Source organism: Ischnura elegans, chromosome 3 (assembly GCF_921293095.1).
Source record: "Ischnura elegans chromosome 3, ioIscEleg1.1, whole genome shotgun sequence".
In the NCBI taxonomy this organism is placed as follows: Eukaryota; Metazoa; Arthropoda; class Insecta; order Odonata; family Coenagrionidae; genus Ischnura; species Ischnura elegans.
The window spans coordinates 33,336,351-33,357,236 of NC_060248.1; the positions used below are offsets into that span (position 1 = coordinate 33,336,351).

The 20,886-nt window shown below is 40.1% G+C and overlaps 1 protein-coding gene across 2 annotated transcripts in view; it reads right to left on the minus strand.

Moving 5' to 3' along the window:
* LOC124155639 (M-phase inducer phosphatase-like) overlaps nucleotides 1–20,886 on the minus strand; it is a 142,850-nt gene that overhangs the window by 71,376 nt on the left and 50,588 nt on the right. Inside the window, exon 1 of one of the 2 annotated variants that reach the window (XM_046529643.1) lies at nucleotides 13,050–13,244. The exons of the other annotated variant lie outside the window; for it this stretch is intronic. Within the exon in view, the coding sequence (XP_046385599.1) occupies nucleotides 13,050–13,081 (32 nt within the window). The 5' untranslated portion in view covers nucleotides 13,082–13,244. Of the gene's footprint in view, nucleotides 1–13,049; nucleotides 13,245–20,886 lie in introns of those variants that run through there. 2 annotated transcript variants of the gene reach the window in all.

The following is a 20,886-nucleotide window of genomic DNA, read 5'->3' on the forward strand; positions in this document are numbered from 1 at the left end:
GCAAGCAGCCTGCATCTTATTGTTAGCGGCGTTCATAGCCTCGCATCCAGGTGGCCTCACACAGTAGCAGCCTGACGTAACACGCGCTTTCCCCAGCATTCATACTTAGCCGTCGCGTTTTCGCGCCCTTGAAAATGTTCACCTTTCATTTAATCGCGAAAAATAGATATCTTCATTTAAATATCTAAAAGCGGGAAATATGTACTACAAGAGTAATAATCTTTCGATTAAGGCAATACAAAAATAATAGGAAGCCACCCTATTGCGTGCGTACTCAACTTCTTAGTCGATACGCATTCTGAGCTAAAAATAGTAAAGATTTAATAGCTTGACAGACTTTTGAGAGGTTTTCAAGTATGCAATCATGGAATTTGCACCCCTCTTTCAGTCACCTAGAAATCATGACGTGTCGCCCGCCCGTCGAACATGCACTCTTTGGCACGTTCTAGCACAACCTACTTTGATGTTTATTTGACAAGAGATATACATACCAGGTATTTTAATGACTAACCACATTAAAGTTTCATATGGGGTATCAAATGCAAATACGACGCTACACTACTACAGCATGTACAAAATTGCGACTTAAAGGGCATTTACACATATTCTTTGTCATCCAAAAGAACAGGGAATAAAGCTGACTAATGCCTAAGGGAATTTGGTCGTAATAATTTATCAAGCCATAGTATCCCAGTGAACTCCTGTTGCATACGGAAATTCATACGGAAAGTATGAGCTTCCTGCAGATAACAAGATCGAATACTAAGTTTAGCTGAAAATAGAGTAAGCAGGTGTGAAAGTAGAGTTAAGTAATCTAAGCACAAAATTACATACTTAAAATATGACACAAAATTCTTTAAACGAAATAAAAACTTAAATAAAATTAGTTCATGATTATTTTTTATGATATGATTTTTATAATGAGATTTTAGTCGTATCGAACTGTCCCAAAAGACATTACAAGAGATCAAACAAACATTAGCCGCGAGACTTTTCTTCCGCCCAAAGAGCGTAAACATATTCTCGCATTTTTGCCACAAAACGGCGAAACAGAAAATTTGCCAAGTAAAACTAAAGAAACGAGCACCTAAAAATAATTACAGATGAATTCCTAGCCAAGTTTCTTAGTACGCGAATATTCGTGCTTGATGAAAACAGGCACACATATTTTCTTTTCCCCATTCATCTTATCAAAGAAAAAACAGAGGGAAATTGCGGTATCACACTTTTTCACTCACTCACTTCCAGGAACACGTAACGGGCGACACGTGCCTATGATAGTCATTACAGGATTGCGTAAAAGGGCGCCGGGCGTATAACAGAGATGTGCATTGTTCCGCTTCTTCGCCCTCATGGACGTAACAGATACATTCACATTTTAGGGTCCATGGCGGCAAGGCCGTAGCCAGCGATGGGATCAAGGGGGTTCAAACTCCCGAATAAATTGCAGGTAAATTTATCAAGCTTCAATGCAGTTAACTCCATTAAACTCCGACATGTTTCCGAGGCTTACTTCGCCCGCGAATGTAAATATAGAATATCCCTGTAAACGGAGAAAAAAACCATCGAAAGTCTATCGAAGTTACCTGCAAGGAAAGCCGGGGGATTTACAATCAGATGATGCACCAGGAAAGCCTCAAGTCTTTTGTTCCCAAGGAATTGTTACATTCTGTAATTAGTCTTCTCCTAATGAGTCCCTCGCACCCTTTAAAATATTTTCTGGCTGCGACCTTGGGTATCGGCAGTCGAAATTGAAAGCGATTTTATCCCTAATAGTTAGGCAACCGTCGAAACCATAGGAATCTAAAATCGAGGAACATAACTATGTACCTATGGCTGCAATTGGAGGTCCGTGGCCGGGAAATAATTTCAAAACGAAGAGTTGTAGAGTAGGTACTTATTAACGACTTACACAGAGCACTTATTCACGGGGAAGATGCAGATCGCAAGTATGTTGAAAATGATCCCAAGATTTTGAGTAAGAATACAAAGTGTGCATTATTATTACAGGATTACCATAGGTGATAGCTGACCTTTTAGCAGGTAAGCCCTTGCTATCAGGTCTGTTTTGATAAATAAAACATCATACATTGGAGTCTAATTTATATAAAAGTTATAAAATGTCAATTCCCTCAATTGCGCAGAAATTAGTGGAAGAGGTCAAAACCATTCGGGAGAGAATTACACGACAATTTAGCTCATTGGTCAATCATTACCGTATGACAACCCTCTCTCCCCTTCGCAGATAAGATAGAAACTTGAATTCAACCAAGTAGCTAAATACAGTCAAGCTAACATCCATTGGCGGCAGATGCTGATGGTACTCATACAGCTATATTCATTAATATCAATCAATTGGGTGATAGGATAATATTAATTACAAAAATAAACCGAAGGGCGTAATTTTGTTCGCTTTTTTCGTACCTATCGGTATTTCAGTCCTTTCCCACTCTGCCTCTACCACTTAAACGTCAGATGCTTTACTTCATTCAATACCATCACCAAGTAACTACAGCTTTCTACGATGAGTATTAGAGCTCATACGGCACTTAGAAAAGATAATTCATCGTGAACTATTACTTTCTTCATTAGCAAATAAAATAATTTTGTATTATATATTACAACATCATCGAATCCGGTCGTTAAGTGCAATGAAAGTACTTGTGGAAAATTGCTAGTAAATTTTAACTTACTAATGTAGAATTCCGCCAAATTAAACTTGAAAGAGGTAGAATATACACTAGAATTCTTAGCAACCAAGGTTTCTGTGTAGCCCCGACTATTTCACATCTTCCGACACATTAAGATTGATGGACAAGAGTAAAGGGAAGAGCAGTATATCACTCAATAAAATTGGAACTGTGTTTTATCTTTCACGTAATTTTACCCGCCATTTCCACTTTCGCGCGCTTTCTCCCACGCAAGTAAGGCTAGCAAGGCAAGGTCACGCACGTGTCCGGAGACATTCCATCCCATACAGAGGGATAAAACTGAGCGAGCTCCATACAGTGCCGTGCGAATGGTTGAAGTGTAGCAGATGATAACATCACAAATTTCAAAGAGCTGCAGTTTAGAGCAAAATATGATCTATCAGAAGACAAGACAACGTGAATAACTGAACTGCACCCTAGACATTCCAAATGACCTTCAAATGTATAAAAAATAAACCTCGGTAAGCACACGATTTACATTTATAAGTATAATTTGGTAGAGTTTCTTAAGAACGTAAAAAACTCAAAATCATATTAAAAAGTCTTCTTAATACAAGCTATATCCTCCAATCCCAAACACGAACTCTTGTGGCCCAAATAAAAGACATCTTAGCCAGAGTATGCGAACTGGATTGGTCACATACTTTTCTGAAGATGTTTCCAGGTATTCCAAGTATGGGAACATCGATATGGATGGGCGGGATTGGACATTAATATCTTTCCTTCAATTTGAATTAGCCTTATAAATTTATCTCACGCTTCTAATTCATCCACTAATACCTGTGCTCAACTATAATTCTATATCCGATGTTTATCTTTCACCGAACGTAACCAACGATCAATCGTGCCACGAGTCGTACATGAACCAAAGTCACGTAGAGACTTCTCCTTCAAACGACTAATTGAATATTCTAGGTAAACAATAGATAAAATTAAGCAAAAAATAATGCCAAAAAACATTCAAGCCTAAATAAAAAACGCATTTTTACGCCCTATTGTTCGTGAACTATGAGAGAGTGTATAGAAGCGGACTCGGTAGCCGCGTAAGTTTAAATTACCAGGATTAGATGCGTAAATTTCATAGCCTCGGTTTCACTGAGAGTGTGTAAAATCAAAGCATAATCGCGATAAGAATAAAAAAGAAAAGAATTTCTTTTTGCTGTCCTATGTGGCTCCTCTCCGAGAAAAGGGTCGGAAAAATAAATTAATGTTCCACAAAATTTTATTGTTCCGACCCTGGGTTTCAACAACTACACAGTTATTATCAAGGTATCAAGGACCTTGAAACGTTTTGTGTAACATTACTAAGTGATTTATTTCGCACTATAGATAAGGGAAATTCATTGATCAAGATCGGGTTTCCAATACGAAACCTATGCGATTTGAGATCAACATGGCCTTGATATAGAATGAAGTTCTCAGTGAGAAGAGTTGAGGAGCGGAGCATGTGTCTCTGAAGACAGCCGCATACTCGAGTCGCTCCCAGCGTTCTTTTCGAGAGGTGACGTCACCAGAAATGCAAGAATTGAGAATCGAGAGTAAAAAAGAGTTACGCGGAGAGAAAAACATGAAGAAAGGTGAAATGGAAAAATATCACGTTAAGTTTGGTATGGTTTATACGGCCAAGAGTTTAACTTGAATTGACGATATACGAGATATTCAATACATACCTCAAGCGTAGAGGAAGACTCGCAGGAATTTCAAGCTGAGTCGTTGAAGAGATGAATAAGTATTCACCATAAGGGAAATTATATACATACATAAATTATACGCATAAGGGAAATTATATAAGTTTTCAGGCTTCACTTGGTGGAACCACGTATCTGTAGCGCGAAATAAATCGCTTATTAATGTTCCACAAAACTTTATTGTTCCGACCCTGGGTTTCAACTACTACATAGTCATAATCAAGGACCCTGATTATGACTATATAGTAGTTCGGAACCCAGGGTTGGAACAATAAAGTTTTGTGTGACATTACTTAGTGATCTATTTCGCCCTATAGATAAGGGAAATTCATTGATCACATATAGAGCACGGGAAGACACTTTCACCTCGGCCGGGAATTCCACAAATCTTTGGATCTCGTCACCCGCATTGGGAATCGGTCTAACTATGGTCCTAGTCAAGTAGATCTCTCGAGATAACTCTGTCTTACGATCTCGGTCATGTGATCAACTATTCATCACATCTATATACTACCCCGGGAGCCGCCCCAACAGACGTGTAGTACGGTGAGTTAGGCCACCAGCTGTTCACAAAAGTGAAAAAAAATGGGCGCCATGAAGTGATTTGACTACTGAGTTCTACCGAGCATGTAAAAAAATCCTCTATTATTCAGGGTAAAAAACGAATACCTAGATCCATAGGATCGATGAATAATCTCCCTTATTTTATCTTTTCTTTTAGACTTAGAAAAATAATGAGGTTCTTCTTCTGACCTGGAATGTTTCTGTAAAAATATTGAAATTTAGGCCTTTGGGGAATCATGGGTCTCGGCATATAGGTTTAATAACAAAACATAACTGTTCACGCAATCCGTTCAGTTCATTTGATCCACGAGCGTCTTCAGCCTGAGATTTTACGGTTACAATGGCTGGCATTATAATAAAATGCTTTAATTTCAAAATCGATGCGTCTGATATAACATTATTCCAAAACAAGAGCTTCATAACACTTACCTGGTAAATTACAAATCTAAAATGAGTCTTTTAAAATCTGAAGACGCTATTTGGAATGTCGGTAAAACAGTAGTCCGAAATATGAATAGATGCGAATATAACAAATATCAAATTGATCAAACTAACGTAGAAAGCTTCCAGACTAAATATTTCGCTGGTTGAAATTCAAGAGGACCCGTGACTCACACTCGACCAGTCTGATATCGTACTTCTAGCTACAAATTTAAGCTACCACATCTAAAAATTTTAGGGAGTTAACAAGAAAATTAAAAATAAAACGTTCAAGTCAGTATTTTCCTAGGGGTAACCTTTTCATATTTGAGATAAGGATGATTACTGGTATCAGTTTACTTTATACACCCAGGAAATTTACAGATGATAGCGTGAGTGAGAAGCAAGTAATAAATCGGGAAACAAGATACTACTGGCCCGATCAAGTGGGAGAGATAGGTCATATTAAGAAATTAATGATCCAACTGATAAGAGACACTTAATAACAATCCTTTGAGCCCACGAATATTTTTCATATATTCAATGTGTTCAACGTTGACTGTCTACCAAAAACAGCGTACGTATAATCGAAGGATTATGGAAGTACCGACCACCAGGGACGTGGATACAGTCTCTCGAAACGATTTAGAGGCCCAGACGACGGGTTACGTCACGGGCGATCCAAGGGGGTTGTTATCAGTGGAGGGGAAGGAGGGGAAGTCGCCAACGGAAAAACATTGGCCCGGCTGCAGTCGGCTGTGTACACTTTCGGCTTGGCCTCCTCTGAAGCGAGGGACGATAGCGAGCATTATCAAGGCGGAAAAGATTCGCATCGCAGACGCGACTACGGACGGGTAGTGTATGGACGGTTTCCGCAAGAGCCATAAGAATGGCGAATAATGCAGACATCTACAATCACATAAGCTTGGTGAAGCCGTTTTTTTTCGCAACTCACGGAAGCTTGACGTCATGGAACAAGTTGCCAAAATCCCGTCAAAGCACAGTGCGGCAGAAAAAAAGCTTTGAGAATGAGCATAAATACACGTGAGGAGACTAAAATTTAATATTGCATTAGCGACCGTTTTATTTTATAAATCATCAATTGAAACATGTGTCATTTTATGAAAATTGATCAAAATTGTTGATGGCCGGGCAGGGACCACGCTTACACGTCTTCCTCTCAGAATTAGGAATCAAACTAAAGACTGAATGACAATCATAAAAAATAGGGAAACTGATTCGAGAACGGATGGGCTCAATAATCTAAAATAAGAAATTCCAATATATCTAACAACCGCTATGCGTACCTATTATCAAATTATCACTACACGTATGAAATGAATAGTAGTGTAGCGTACTAACTTATATATTCCTTAATGCACGTTTGTGAATTTTCCTAGTATTTCTAACATCATGTTTTGCATGTTCTAGTTTCATAGGCAGATTGCCTTCATGAGTAGTTGGCAAGTTTTGTATTCACATGATTGCGGAAGTAAAATTTGTTAGTGTGCGTAACATTTTCATGACCGTATGATATGCATGTGGGAATCCTATAGCATGATACATACTAATGATTGATCATCACCCCCCACCAAACTCCCAAGACGGTATTATGTAGATGTAGAATAGTAACGTACCATAGAAGGAAGAGGAACAGGTGACAATTGGACTACCTTTCGTCGGGCTCCTACCCTTCGACCTATCTGGCATGGGTGACCCTACTAGAGGCATTATTACAGCCCCCGCCAGTTCAGCTCTAGGGGTCAATGGAGCACGCAAGCCCTTCCACCACGACAAGGTTGTAGTCCACAGGAAGGGACTTCAAAATACTTACATGGATCATGCACGTATATGTTAGCACCCACCCCAAGCCAAGGTTAGTACAATATAAAGGCAATAGTCTATGCGAATGACATAAAATATCATTGCAAAGCACAAGAAATTACATGAATGTGCCTTTAAAAAAGTCTACAGCTGAAAGAAATAAGAGGTGTTGGGGTCACTCAAAATACATGGAAAATACTCACATAAGGGAAAATAAATTAAAATTTATCGCTCTTAGAGTAAGTTGATTCCAAACCTAATAAATTTGGAGAAATTCTCGTGCATTTACGACATCCAAGGTACTGACACAACTACAAAAAATTATGACGAATCAGCGCACTGCATTTTCCTATTTCAATTATTCATTTCGTATTTATATATTATATAAAAATTGAGACAAAATGTACTTCGTAAAGAAACATGAAGTACCGCCAGACGTCAAACGAGCAACTGACCTCCTCAATATCCACCTAAAAATTATTTTCGGACAAGATTGATTTGCCTATTTCAACGTTTAGCGGTTATTTCTTACTTATTTCACGGGTGACTCGTTACTTGGCAACATGCCAGTAAGTTCTAAGCCACAGAGCTCACTTCACTCACACATTCACCTTGCTGAATCACGCAGGAAGTCACATGGACACTAATCACGAAGTGGCGTCAATTTAATACACACCTCTCTTTCTCCTCATCGACACCGTTATATAATCAGAGAGGCCACTTAAATAATACTTTGAAATACCGCGACTTTACCATACTTTCCAGGCACATATAGACAATTTCCAGACTGAATGACCATACGAAATTTATTGAATAATAGTCCCACGTGGAGAAAAAAAAATTATAAAAGGCAACAAATAAAGATAAATATAAAAAGCAAATGAAATATTGTTATAAAAATGATTTTTTAAGAATTATTGAGGACCACATCAGTGTGATGTTTGGAATAAGATTTTCAATATTGAAAAGGGGAATGAGGGATAATTACAACATGAGATTTTAACTTAAAGAGCAAATCTAATTTTTCTAGACTAATATTTTATGTACCCTGAAATTTCATAACTTTCCCTGACTCCTGGTTTTTCAGTTGCATAAAAAGTTACGACTTACGCGGTTCTGAGGATAGACAGACCAAAGAAATTTTGTTATAAGAAGGGAGTGTTGAAACTGTCCATGATCTTCATCCATTCACCACGCATTGCGGTAGTAAAAATCGAAGAACAGAATGACTGTTATTTTAAGAGATTCCAAAGATCTGATGATCTATCCAACACGCCGGAGAAGCTTTTATTATTCTTGCTATCAAAACGATTGCTTCCAAGGCGCAAAAATTGACCGTACTCCAGAGTTCATTCGCCTGTAATAAAAGCCTCTCAGCCGACATTAGAGCAAACAAACCACGAACGACAGAGTCTGCGCGCGAGACCTACATCCACACAACAGAATCGCTCGCAGAAGACGAGGAAGAACGCTTAACCCAAAAAATATATATGCGCCACAGTTGACTGCAACGATAACGGCTCGAAAATGATTAGTCGCGTCTTTTACCAACACAAATGGGTCTCATGAGTACGAATACGCTACGTGACGGCAGAAAACGATAAACAAAAGAAATACTGGAGGAGAGGCTCTCTCAGAAATATGACATGTAAATTATAAGAAAAATAAATAAGCAAGTTGACTCTACATTCTTTGCCTTTCCATTTAAACAACTATGATGCCAGTGGTATACCCATTATTATGTGGTGTGCATGTGGGGGTCCAATTGCATGCTGCATGCTGGTGATTGATCACCCCCTGCCAAAAACCCTAGAGGTGGCTCGCAGGGTATTTTGTAGATGTAGATTATCGTTCCACAACGTTCAAAGTAGAACTGCTTCAACTTTGAATCGACCTAATAAATTTCGAGATCGGAATGGAAGGCCATGTTACTACAGAAACGTGAGTACTCGCAGACGCTTCCTAAATATTCCATTATGCAACTTTATATTTTTCCCTTTCTTAAAGTCACACTGAAGGCCAGGTCTGGACAATCAATGTCTAGCCTTTAGAGAATGCTTGGAGTCGGGAGCATACAAGAAATCATGTTTATTAGGGTTTCCGTTCACAGATATAAGTATCTATATTATTATTTACTGCATCCTACCGGTTAATTGAAGCTAAATTGGAGTATTTAAGGAATCAGCCACTCTGCACCCTCTCCCCACATTGAAATACCATATTAAAGTCCCGCAAAGGCTCATCCCTTTTCATTCCATCTATAAATCTTCTTTTACTCCTTCCCTGCTTATTAGACTTTTTTCCACCTAACATGGTTCTTTGCATCGCTTCCCCGCTGAGTACCAAAAGTATAGCTCCATTCAAACTCTCTGACTCCTTCGAATCTTATCTCGCCGCCGACAACATGTCTTGCACCTCGGTGACCTACTTTTGTTTTCTAAACTCATACTCAACTCCTTTCCCATGACAATTAAAATAAAACACTCATCGATATTCCTCCGTGAGGTTTTTACCATAAATGTGACCCAGGTTGTTTAAGACACAGCAAAAGTGACACAATAAAAAATAGACGAATAAATTTTCACAGGCAATCATCACAGGTAACCATCATCAGAGTGGAGAACAAGAGTAAGAATGTAAAATTATAAAAAATATTATTATTCATGGAAAATCATTAAAAGGAGTGATAAAGAGTCAGAATGTAAAACTATTATGTAAATTATAACGTAAGATTATTATTATTAATTTATAATAATTACAGAACAAATGTAAAATCTGATATGCGGCTATTTTTAGCAACGCAATGAGGAAAAGGTGGGGTGAGAAATGAGGGTGGCCGACGATCTCAACCGCTACATAATAACTCTCCGAAGAGCAACACACGCACCCATCCTCCAGGCAAGAGAAGCAGCACAGGCGCAAAGCGGGGAGACTTTTTCACCCCTCCCTCCTTACACCCAACCCCTCCCCCGCATTCCCCTCTCCCCCACTCCATCCGTTTATCGCTCGTGCTCACGACCTTCCTACCTCCCCTCCCTCCTCTTCCTGGCGTCGACGATTCAAAGGAGGGCGTCCGACCCAGCGAGATGCTTCGGCCTAACGGACGCACTTCCCCTCAACTCAACCCCTCGGAACTGGGAGCCAGCGTACACATATGCACGAGTATTGCCCACGCGCAGCAAGAAAAACTATGCTGTGTGTGAGTTTTTATTTTCATACACGACTGGAGAGTTTTACAGAGGGTGGAGAAGGGACGAGACAGCGACCCTGGATCCTTTCCCATAGTCAAAACAGTCCACCCTTCACTGAGAAGAATATTTGACAAGCGGACGGTAAATTGGAGAAAAACCCTGCGATCAATTAACCGCAGGGATAAGTTGCCGAGATATTGTACGTGGCCAAAGACCAATGGAGGAGTTCTTGGAAAAAAAATATTATAAGGTTTCATTGGTTTTGAATCAGCGTCAACCGTCTGGAGTGCATTGTCATTTGTTTCAGCGCCTGACTTCCATGTTTTTCTGATTCAAAACATGATTCAAACCGCTTCAGAGCCGTGAGACTGACTGACTTTAAAACATTTAATTTAGTTTTCCCTGATTGTTTCCATAAACTGATCTTGATGGCTGATGTGTCAGTGAGAACAATAGGAATAATCGTAATTTACTAGAGTTCCGCATTTATAACAGTCAAATAATTGCAAAAGGTTGTAAAAAGGTAAGAATACTAATCTGATTAGGGAAATTTTATAAAAAAAGGAAGGAAATTGATATAATGAAATACCTAAATACTCTAACACCCATGAGATTTAGAGCATCGCACACTCTTTCCAGTGCAAATGCTGTAGCAGTCACTATCAAGAGTACATGGTTCTATCAGCCTCTGTCTTGATACACGCTGATTGGTCAACGGTTGCCCACAGGGGCGGCCAACAAGGAGTCTCATAGAACAGTCTCACATTGGGAGCAATAACTGCTTAGTAAAAGGTGGATTTAAAAAAAATACTCAAATATGAGACTGGCACAGGAGCGAGTGATTGTTAACTACCAAGTATCATGATTTATTTAATAGTAAACTAATATCCATAACTTCCTACCCTTGGATAAATTATGGATTAGAAATAAAACCAGTTTAAAAATAACTTAAATAGGAGTAACTTGATTACATAAGACTTAAACCAACAAGTTCCATTTTCCCACTGAACTTGGTAAGATAGTGATACAAATAAAGCTTCAAGGGACGTCATCTAACATAAGATTATGAAAATGTACAAATCGTCTTCCAATAAGCAATACACACATTAATTCGAAAAAAAAGATCATTTAGCAACAGGTTATGAAATGAAAAATTGCGTGGAGACCACGGACGGTAGAGAGATGAGTTTCTAAACTTGTCAGGCAGAGTATTCAGCATAGAAGAAATTTCCGGAAACAGATGGCGATACGCCCACGCTTAAATCAGGTAGGGCCCACTTTTTTCAAGGCCTCTGCGGCAGGCCCATAAAGACGAAATTTTGCTTGCTTTGGCCACAAAGAAACTAATAAAGAACCAAGAACCAAGCCGAATATGAATTCATTATCATTAGTTACGTATTCTATTATGCGGAACAACACACGTTATATACGACGACGTAAAAACAAATTGAATATCTAGATGAATGGAATTCTATTGGGCCACATTAGAGAGGAAAACCTGTTCAAGTTACCAAACTCGAAATTCCTATTGACATTCAAGAAAGATATAAAAAAAAACGAAAGCGTTATGGGCCATATGGACCAAATAAACTTCAGGACTGTAAAATTAAAATAGCTCACAATTTGAAGTGGATATCTATTTAGAACAAATTTTTCCGCTCTACAAGGGTAACAACCGGTTTTTCGACCCTCGTAAAGTATACAGAACTCTTCCAACAATGCCACAGTCGCAGCAGACAAAAAAAGGAGTTATATAAGATTTAGATAGATGCCCAAAAGTTAAATGGTCATATAATTTAATCTTCAGTATACCGAATTGAACATTAATAATGAATACAGCAAGCAGAAGTGATAATATACAATATTACCGGTAGAAAAATAAAAATATGTAAATCAGCAGCTAATACCACACAGAAAAATCGAAGGGAAACAGTTGGCAGAATAGAACTGACTCCTAATCAAAAGTCAAATATATCTTGCCCATGAATGAACTGAGCTATAAAGAAATGGCATTTGATAGCTTAAAATGAGAGCCGAGAAAATTTTTAAGTATTAGAATCGACAGTCATGAGGAAATAATTTTGTCGCTCATCACATGACACAGGATAAGTGTAATAAAGACTTCATTCGACCTCCAATACAACTTCAGAGGTTATGAAAATTGCCCCAATAATTAGATGTTCATCGAAATTCTTCCAGTGGTTTCCAAACATGATTCCTCAGGATACTGAGAGGAGGCATAGGACATTAAAAGCTTAATAAAGTAAAAGATAAAGCCGCAGAACTTACGGTGAAATACTTCAAAATTGCGCCGTTGAAAGTAAAATCTGAACGCTATTGCGACCGTACTGAGTGGCATATTCAACGGATAACCGAATCCACGAAGAAGCTGTGAAGCAAACACTGAATTCAGGCTTGAACTTTGGAAACACGAGTGGTTCAAAATAAGAGAAAACATAAGTTTGAAAATAGTTCAAATGTAACCCTCGAGGTGGAGACACCGGCGAAAAAGCGAATCACAACAGCAGACGATGCAAAACAAAACACGCCCTCGCCAACGATCAAACTATGAAATACTTGAGAGCCCGGTTGTGGGTGGACCATGTGCTCCTTCTATTTATATCTACGCCCGCTGGTTCTGCAACACGTACCTCCTTCCGATGCGTCGTCGGGCACCATCCATCTGGCGACACGAGAGCAGAGATTCGACGACGCGTCCCCTTGTCTTATGTTAGTTCAGCACTGCACCATGCTCTCAACCACCGGACGAATATGATGACGCGAAGTGCCACGGCTGCATCAAACGGGGGCGAGGACCCCGGGGGAGAGCAATCGGCGAATAATTGATCCAAAAACACGCGACGACACACACACACCTCGAAGTCGAACGCGCAAGACGGGGCAGCGTCGTCCTCCCACCGACGGAAAAGATAAAAACAAATCGACCAATGGCAAGGCCGGCACGCACCGGCAAAACCCCCGAGACTCCAACGGTCGCAAGAAAAGAGGGGAAGGGAGGAAAAAATAAAGGAGTCGAGTTGAGAAAAGCAGATACCGAAGAAGGAAAACGGGGGACGTGAGGGGGTTGTTATGGTCTTGAGGGAGTCGGAGGGGAAGTGGACAGAGATTGTAGGGGAGGGGCGGGAGAGCAGCCGTCTTGAGAGACGGAGCCGCTCCCTCACCAATAAGAAAGCAAGGCAAGGTGGATGTGCTGTGGGAGGGGGTGTTCTTACACCTTGCATCTTTGGCCTCAAGGGCCGGTCCGTCGCCAAGATTTCCCCCTACCTCCAATCTGCCCCCCGAGCACATGCTAGCACGGAGGCGAACAGGTGGAGGTGTAGGAGGAGGATGGATACAGGCTGGATGGAATCTCCGCCACCGTTTCCCCCATTCCAGAACAGATGCTAGGTTAGGATGGCGAACCTACGCCACGCGTGTGGGTCAAACGCGTGGCGAACTCATTTTGAAATAACATATTTCAAATCCTTGTGACGGCCAGAACTGAGCTTCAGCTCCAATATAATTCGCAAATGGTCAGTAACACAAATCCGAAACTAGTTGTAAAGACGATTCTCGGCGTTACATAGCCTAGGCAATGTAAACAGGAGAAGAACTGTACTTGAAGAGAATATTAATTGCTTATTGTATTTATCTAGATGGCATTACACATATTAGAGGAACAAATAGCTCAATTACGGATGCGGCTTCACTGTTCTAGCCAACATAACTCGGTTAATTAACAGCACGTGCGCACTGCCTCCCAAATATTGCCTGCTTTGTTCGATACGAGGGTTTATTTTGATAGCCGAAGTTAGAACTCGATGCAAACTGAGCCGTAGGATGGTGAATATGTATCACACTTATGTTGGTTATTAAATCCACCTCTTTTCTAAGAGTAGCTTTTTGTTAGGGGAAGTCGAAAGTTTTCATTCAGATTTGAACCCGAGACCCTTCGATCAGTATCCCACTGCTCTACCAAAAGACCACTACGCTCTCAAGGGTTAAGCCAGGACAATTAAAATTTTTGTCAGCCCGAGCTCAAAATGGAATTAATTTTCCCATTCCATCAAAAATTTCGTTCTCAGAATGCCTGTTGTTGCTCAATGTTACCTCAAACATCCTACACGTGACAAGTTTCTAACGTGGTATGTGATATCTAAACGCAATAACAATACTATAACAAGTTCATTTTTTTGATACACCTGGTAGCACATAGACAATGTCTATTACACATCCCTTATCATTACTAGCTAAAATTGAATCTCCTTATACCTAAATCAAAGATTCCATCACTGCAAAAGCATGAAAATCCTTTCTGAGGAGCAGTTTCACGACCGAAATGCCATTCCGTTCCTCGCCAACACAGAGCTGGTTTCTGAGGCCGAACAGGTGGAGCTGGAAGAGGATGCAGGCAGGCATTTTCTCGTTATCCTCCTGCAGAGGAGGTGGAGCGGCTCTGTATGTGAAGACGCCCTCAACATCCGGCTGGTGGTGGAGGAAGTGGATTCTCGGCTTACTGGTTCACGCCCAACCAGGAGGGCTTTGGTTTGGTTTGATGGATGTGGAGTGGGGGGTGGAAATGCTACCGCGCCTACCTTCTTCCGCCGCCGCTGGCTCTCCCCCAAGCTAGAACCCCCGCAGGATACGTGAAGGGAAAGGGATTCAATTCGCGCGAAAATCGATTTCAATTCATTGCTTGCCATGCGACAATCGAGCAACACTAATTTGGAAACAGGAGATTGATAAATAGAAATAAAATCAGTTTCTTAGTTGGACAAAAAATTATTTCACCTAATTATATTTAGAGTTACACAGTCTTTATCAAGGTTTAAGTTGAAACTTAGGTCAGTGAAATGAAAACCTGTGTAACTTTACAAAGTGATTTTATTTCTATAAATCGCAATGTGGTTTCACAAAATGAAAACTGAAAATGTATCATTTAGGGGAGAATTGGATACTTGTCGCTGAGAAACTGAGAACTGTCACAGGAGATAGCGTAGTAAAGACATTTGAAAATACTGTGAGATAAAAACAAAGTCAAAAGATTACATGAAATATGTTAAATGAAACACATGCATAAAAAGGGCATGAGTGGGCTTTAAATGCAAACTATATGTTCCGAAAACGTCCCGCTAACAGGTTAAGTAACAAGGTAATAAAATACTAAATATTCCATCTCCTAGAAAAATATAACAAAGGTTTAATTATAGTAACAAAGATGTCATAATACCGCCACGAAACGATATAAAATGCTACATATATTCCTTACTCCAGAAAAAATAATAGTGAACCATGAACAATATTACAAAGAAGCGCTAGCGAAAGCAACATCATTTATATGATAGCTAACCCTTAAGTTTAAGGATTGCTCGCGGTAATCATGACAAAAAACTAAATTCGCAATAGGATTTGAGCCGCTTTGCATGCATTATAGGTAATTTTTAGTCACGCGAATGATAAATGAACAATAATTCAATGAATTTCTTCACTAAAACATTTTTAAGTAGAAGTACTGAGTTTCCTTGCAAAAAGCTAGTCTCTTGATGGCACCAAGAAAAGGAATTCAAGGGATATGCCTGATTCCGACCTATTATTACCAAGGAACACCAATCACGATCCAAAAGTCGCCTATTCGATGTTTCAAACTACCAAAGGTCTTGTTCTAGGATCCCTAATTACACGGTTTCCGACACGCCCGGTTCTAAGGTTATTCGGAGGCCCTTTGAGGCCAAGGGTATCTTGAGATCCTAGGGCTTCGGACCCTTCCTGATTCCCGTTGCTAACTAGGGATTTCGAGGATCAATCATCTTTCCAGGGGCTGGATGCCGACGGCAAATTGCAACGCACGAATTTCGAAACCCCCATCTACTTCAGCAAATGAAATGGGGTCGAATTCCAGAGATATTTGGGACACGAAATATATCAATACCTCTTTGACAAAACGTCACGGCCTCAAGTAATTTACTCCCATAATCTAGTCATGAAAATATACAAAGAGAAAAACCTAGAGCCCATCATTTCCGTCCCAAATACAACAAAGTATAAAAATCTCATTGTAATTAGCGATCAGAGCATCTATTCGGTTTTGCATCGCAAAAGGGTCACCTCCACCTAAAATTATCTAGCCATAAGAAGATAATACAAAATGTTGTAGCGATAGTGGCTAATTTATCCGCGCTAACTCGAGTTCTCGACCGAAAAATGACCCGGGTAAACGCACAGGCATTAATTTAACGCTTGTTACAGTTTTTGTCGATTGTAAAATAACAGGAGCGTTAGATAAAAACATTTATTTCTCACATCATAGGCTAATAAATACTTTTACCCGAAAATTTTGCTCAATTCATCGTTCTATATACTACAGTATATCTGTAACGCGAGTATTTAGGAGACAAAGACGCATATGACATGAAAATTATAACATACTGATAAAATCAATAGCTGAGCTATAGGTATAAATATAAATCCAATTTCTAGGATCTCTTCTTCATTCGCTTAAGTAAGTGAAGAATTTCTCGCCAATTAGTTAGGTCCTAGTAATGGTACACACAGCATCCGTAACTCGATAAATAATCGAACAATCAGGACTGATTGAGAATTCATACAATTGACATCTTACACGCTGTACCTTTCATTCCTCAGCTGAAGAACCCAATCAGCCTTCTTGGTTTATGACAATAAGAGCACTTCCCTAAACATCTCATGAGTAAAGTCACTCGTAGACCGTAAGTTCAGTTCCTGCGCATCTGAATGGAATAGAATAATTCACTTGACAAACGGAAGCTAAGCAAAACCGGCGAGCGACTAAGACCACTATAAGAAACCCACTGAAGTGGTGGGTCGACATGAGAATCCTAAGCGAATTCAGCACAAAGTCCTACCGGGACTAAATGGTGCGATCGAGAAAACGAGCCATTAATGCCAGCATCGCGGGGTGATTGACGGGGGCGGAAAGAGATCGCTGTTGTAATGGGTCTTGGCCAGCATAAGAGAGTGCGCGAGTTGGTGGACGGAAGGAATTCCACCTCAGCTGCTCCCGCATGAAAGACATCTGAATGGCTTTATGAATGGCGGGGAGCCGCTCCTTCTCTCCGTTCTTAGAAACAGGCCGGTGGCAACAGCAGGAGCGGTGCGCGGGAAATTCTCTCCCAGTGTTGTCCGGCGGAGAGAGGTGTGGCGGGAAGAGGGTGGGCGGATGGACCCTGTGGAGCGGTGGAGAGGAGACTTTTCGGGAACCCTTAGAAAAATGTGAAGTGGCGAAGAAAATGGGATGAGCGGTAGCCAGAAAAGGGAAGGGAAGCAGGGAGTGAGCTCCGATAACCAGGGAGCTAGACCAAATGCAAGGACACCGAATGGCGAAATTTATTAACGGACGAGTAATTGCACTTACCAAATAATTATCAAGGATCAGGCATAAACTAGTTATCTATGAATACTAATATTTTAAAAGACTGTAAACTTGCTCCATTACCTTTCTGTCACATGAAAAGGAAAAAAATCTGCTTTAATTTGCAAGGATTCAAAATGTTCCAGATTCTTTGGTCTTCTTTGATTTTTAAATGATTTGTTTCCACCTTCATGTTGCACCATGACCAACAACACAACCCCTATTTTAAAACTTACATGGGAAAAGTTTTAAGCGGCAGCTGAGAAGTCTTAACGAGGAGGAAGGCTGGGAGGAATCTCCAATGACCATGGAAGCTAGAACATCTCAAAAAAACCAAGGTAAGTAAACCGAATGGAAAATCATTCTACTGGACGAAAAAGTTGGATTGAGAAAGCTTAAAGGTAAGAACGGGCGCAGCAAACAATAACAGGGACAGCCCAATAAAGGAAGAGGTTGGCCACTCCAATAGCAAGATGACTTTTCCGACTACATTTGCTAGTTGCCTGACAGCTATATTTCCTGACACGTATTTTACCAAATTTTCATCTATAAAGGCGATAAAGTGCAGTGAAATACTAACCTTAAAATTTTAATAAGAGCACGGTAATAAATGCATGCAGATACTTAAGGAGCCACTTCAGAATAAAATATTAGGAATGCGATGGCCAAATATCGAAGATGTACCTATACAAAAAGGAAGAGAAAAAATCGCCCGTTGCATTTTACTGCGAATGTGATCTTCCTAATAACTTTTTTCTCATTTTCCCATGACTCTCCAGTGTGTACGCTAAACTGGCAACTGTAAGGAAATTTACATCCGTTTGAAAGAGATCTAACAAAACTGTATCGTTCTCTTTTCCAGAAAAAATATAACAAAGGTGGACAAGATTGGACCGCAGGCGACAAAAGAGAAGTCCATTTTCACAACCCAGGACTAGGCGTTATCACAACCATTGCCTGCGTTTAGGTCGTTGCGCACCTACACTGAAAATAAACGCCATATTGAAATTTCGCTTGAAAATTAACGCATCTGTTACAAACACAATAAAGGTGCTTATCACATGAAACGCTTATAAACCTGATTAAATTATATCAATGTACAGAGATGGATACAAAAACGATCAAAAAGAGAACAATAGGAATAAATATGTGACGGCATAATGAAATAAATCGAAGCATTTCAGAGGCTACATTTCAAATCTCATTCACTGAATAGTGTAGTTACATTCATCAAAGAAAACGAAAGGCATTTATTGCGATTCGTTACCAACCATTAGTGTATTCATAATATACAAATTATTTGGTTAAGAAATACCGGTATAGATGAATGTCAATGGTCAATTTGTATCCTCATTTGAAAAGGCTAGATTGGCGCCCATGCGATTCCACTCCACGTGATGTCACAGGGACCTAGTTTCTATACGAGTAGATAGGAGTCTGAGGAGGAGGAGAGGATACATCCTCTGAGATTACCAATGCATGTATGAGGCACAGAGCTCAGGGAAACATGTCTTAATAATCACTTATTAAAACTGGCTAAGGTCGGAAAGTTTTCTTTGTTTGATAAGGTATTAATAAACCTTATTTAAGCCAAGCGCTACCAGCTAGCAGGGTACTCTGCAACCTGCTAGTATCCTGCGTCGTATCAGCGCTCAAAGCCTCGCCCCAAGGTCACCTCACTTGCAGCAGCGGGAACCAAAACGACGTCACACGGAGTTTTCCCGGCATTCATACTTAGCCGTCGAATTTTCGCGCGCTTGAAAATTCTCACTTTTCATTTAATCGCGAAAAATAGATATCGTCATTTAAAAATCTAAATGCGTGAAATACATACTCCTGGAGTACGTATTTCACGCATTTAGATTTCACACTAATCACGCACACATCACGCACTAATCTTTCGATATAGGCAATAAAAAAATAATAGGAAACCACCTTATTTATAATATTACACTCCATTCCCTCTTCACAAGCGAATTTCGCCATTGACTTCACTCTTCACGAGGCAGTATTTCCGTCACAATACTGCACGAAATAATCTCATTTAAGTACGAAAGAGCATTTAGATGAAGTTCTCTCCATGACATAAGGCCTATCAACAGGCTGAACTATGTGAACCATTTAGGAAATAATAGCAAACTTTGTGATCGTAATCTAATCGAAAAGTTTATTCACAATTATGTTCACCATCACAAAGTTTGAAATTTATTTCTATCCCACCCATGACGGAGAATTGTAAATCACGAATTGAATAACAACGCATGCACACGAACATATATTTATCGCATCAGAAAAATATTCAACGGGTTCGACCAAATGCATCTACCACTTGTATCAGACGTTGCCACATTCTTCGAGTAGCAGTGCACTTGATTCCCAAGAATATTCTCCATGTTGAGTCCTAACACCGAACAGACGAGTGTGGAGGAAATCGAGGCGGGGTCAGACTATGGCGCGCGACCGGCCCTCCCGCCCACACTGGTCCGGTCGCCCTACGGCAACGGACACTGCCGATGGTCCGTGGGAAAAATACCTTGGACCGCGGAGGGCGCATGGCAGAGGGTGCATAATGGGGGTTTGATGAGTGAGTGGGAGGATGTATGGGCGTTGCAATGGGCAAGGGCGAGGAAGAAAGAGTGCCTTCTGGAAAAGGGGTTGGGCCAAAGTTAAGGCCATAAAGGAGAAGTTATGCGTAGCTTTTTCGTGGGTAGGGATATTGTTGGTGGGGAAGGACTTGGCACTCCCCTATCACAGGGCACCACGTTCGCCTCTGACCCCGGGAGGATATCAGTGCAGGAGGATGTTTCGTTGCGTTACTTAACCGAAAAAGACATTATATTATAATTTTCTTTAATTTTGTTCACAACAGTTTTGAGTTCAAAAAAGATATGAGTTGAAAAAACGAAAAGCTATGTGAAAAGTTTTATGAAACGATACGAGTTTTAAAAAATATGATACTCAGTACAGGGAATCGATATACATTTTTATCAAAGCTAATTTTAAGACAAAGTAAAAACAGCTCTCTTACAACTATTTTCGCAAAGTTCACAGTTGTAAACCAAAGCTCCTTCAAGTTATATAATGCTAACCGTAGCGAAATA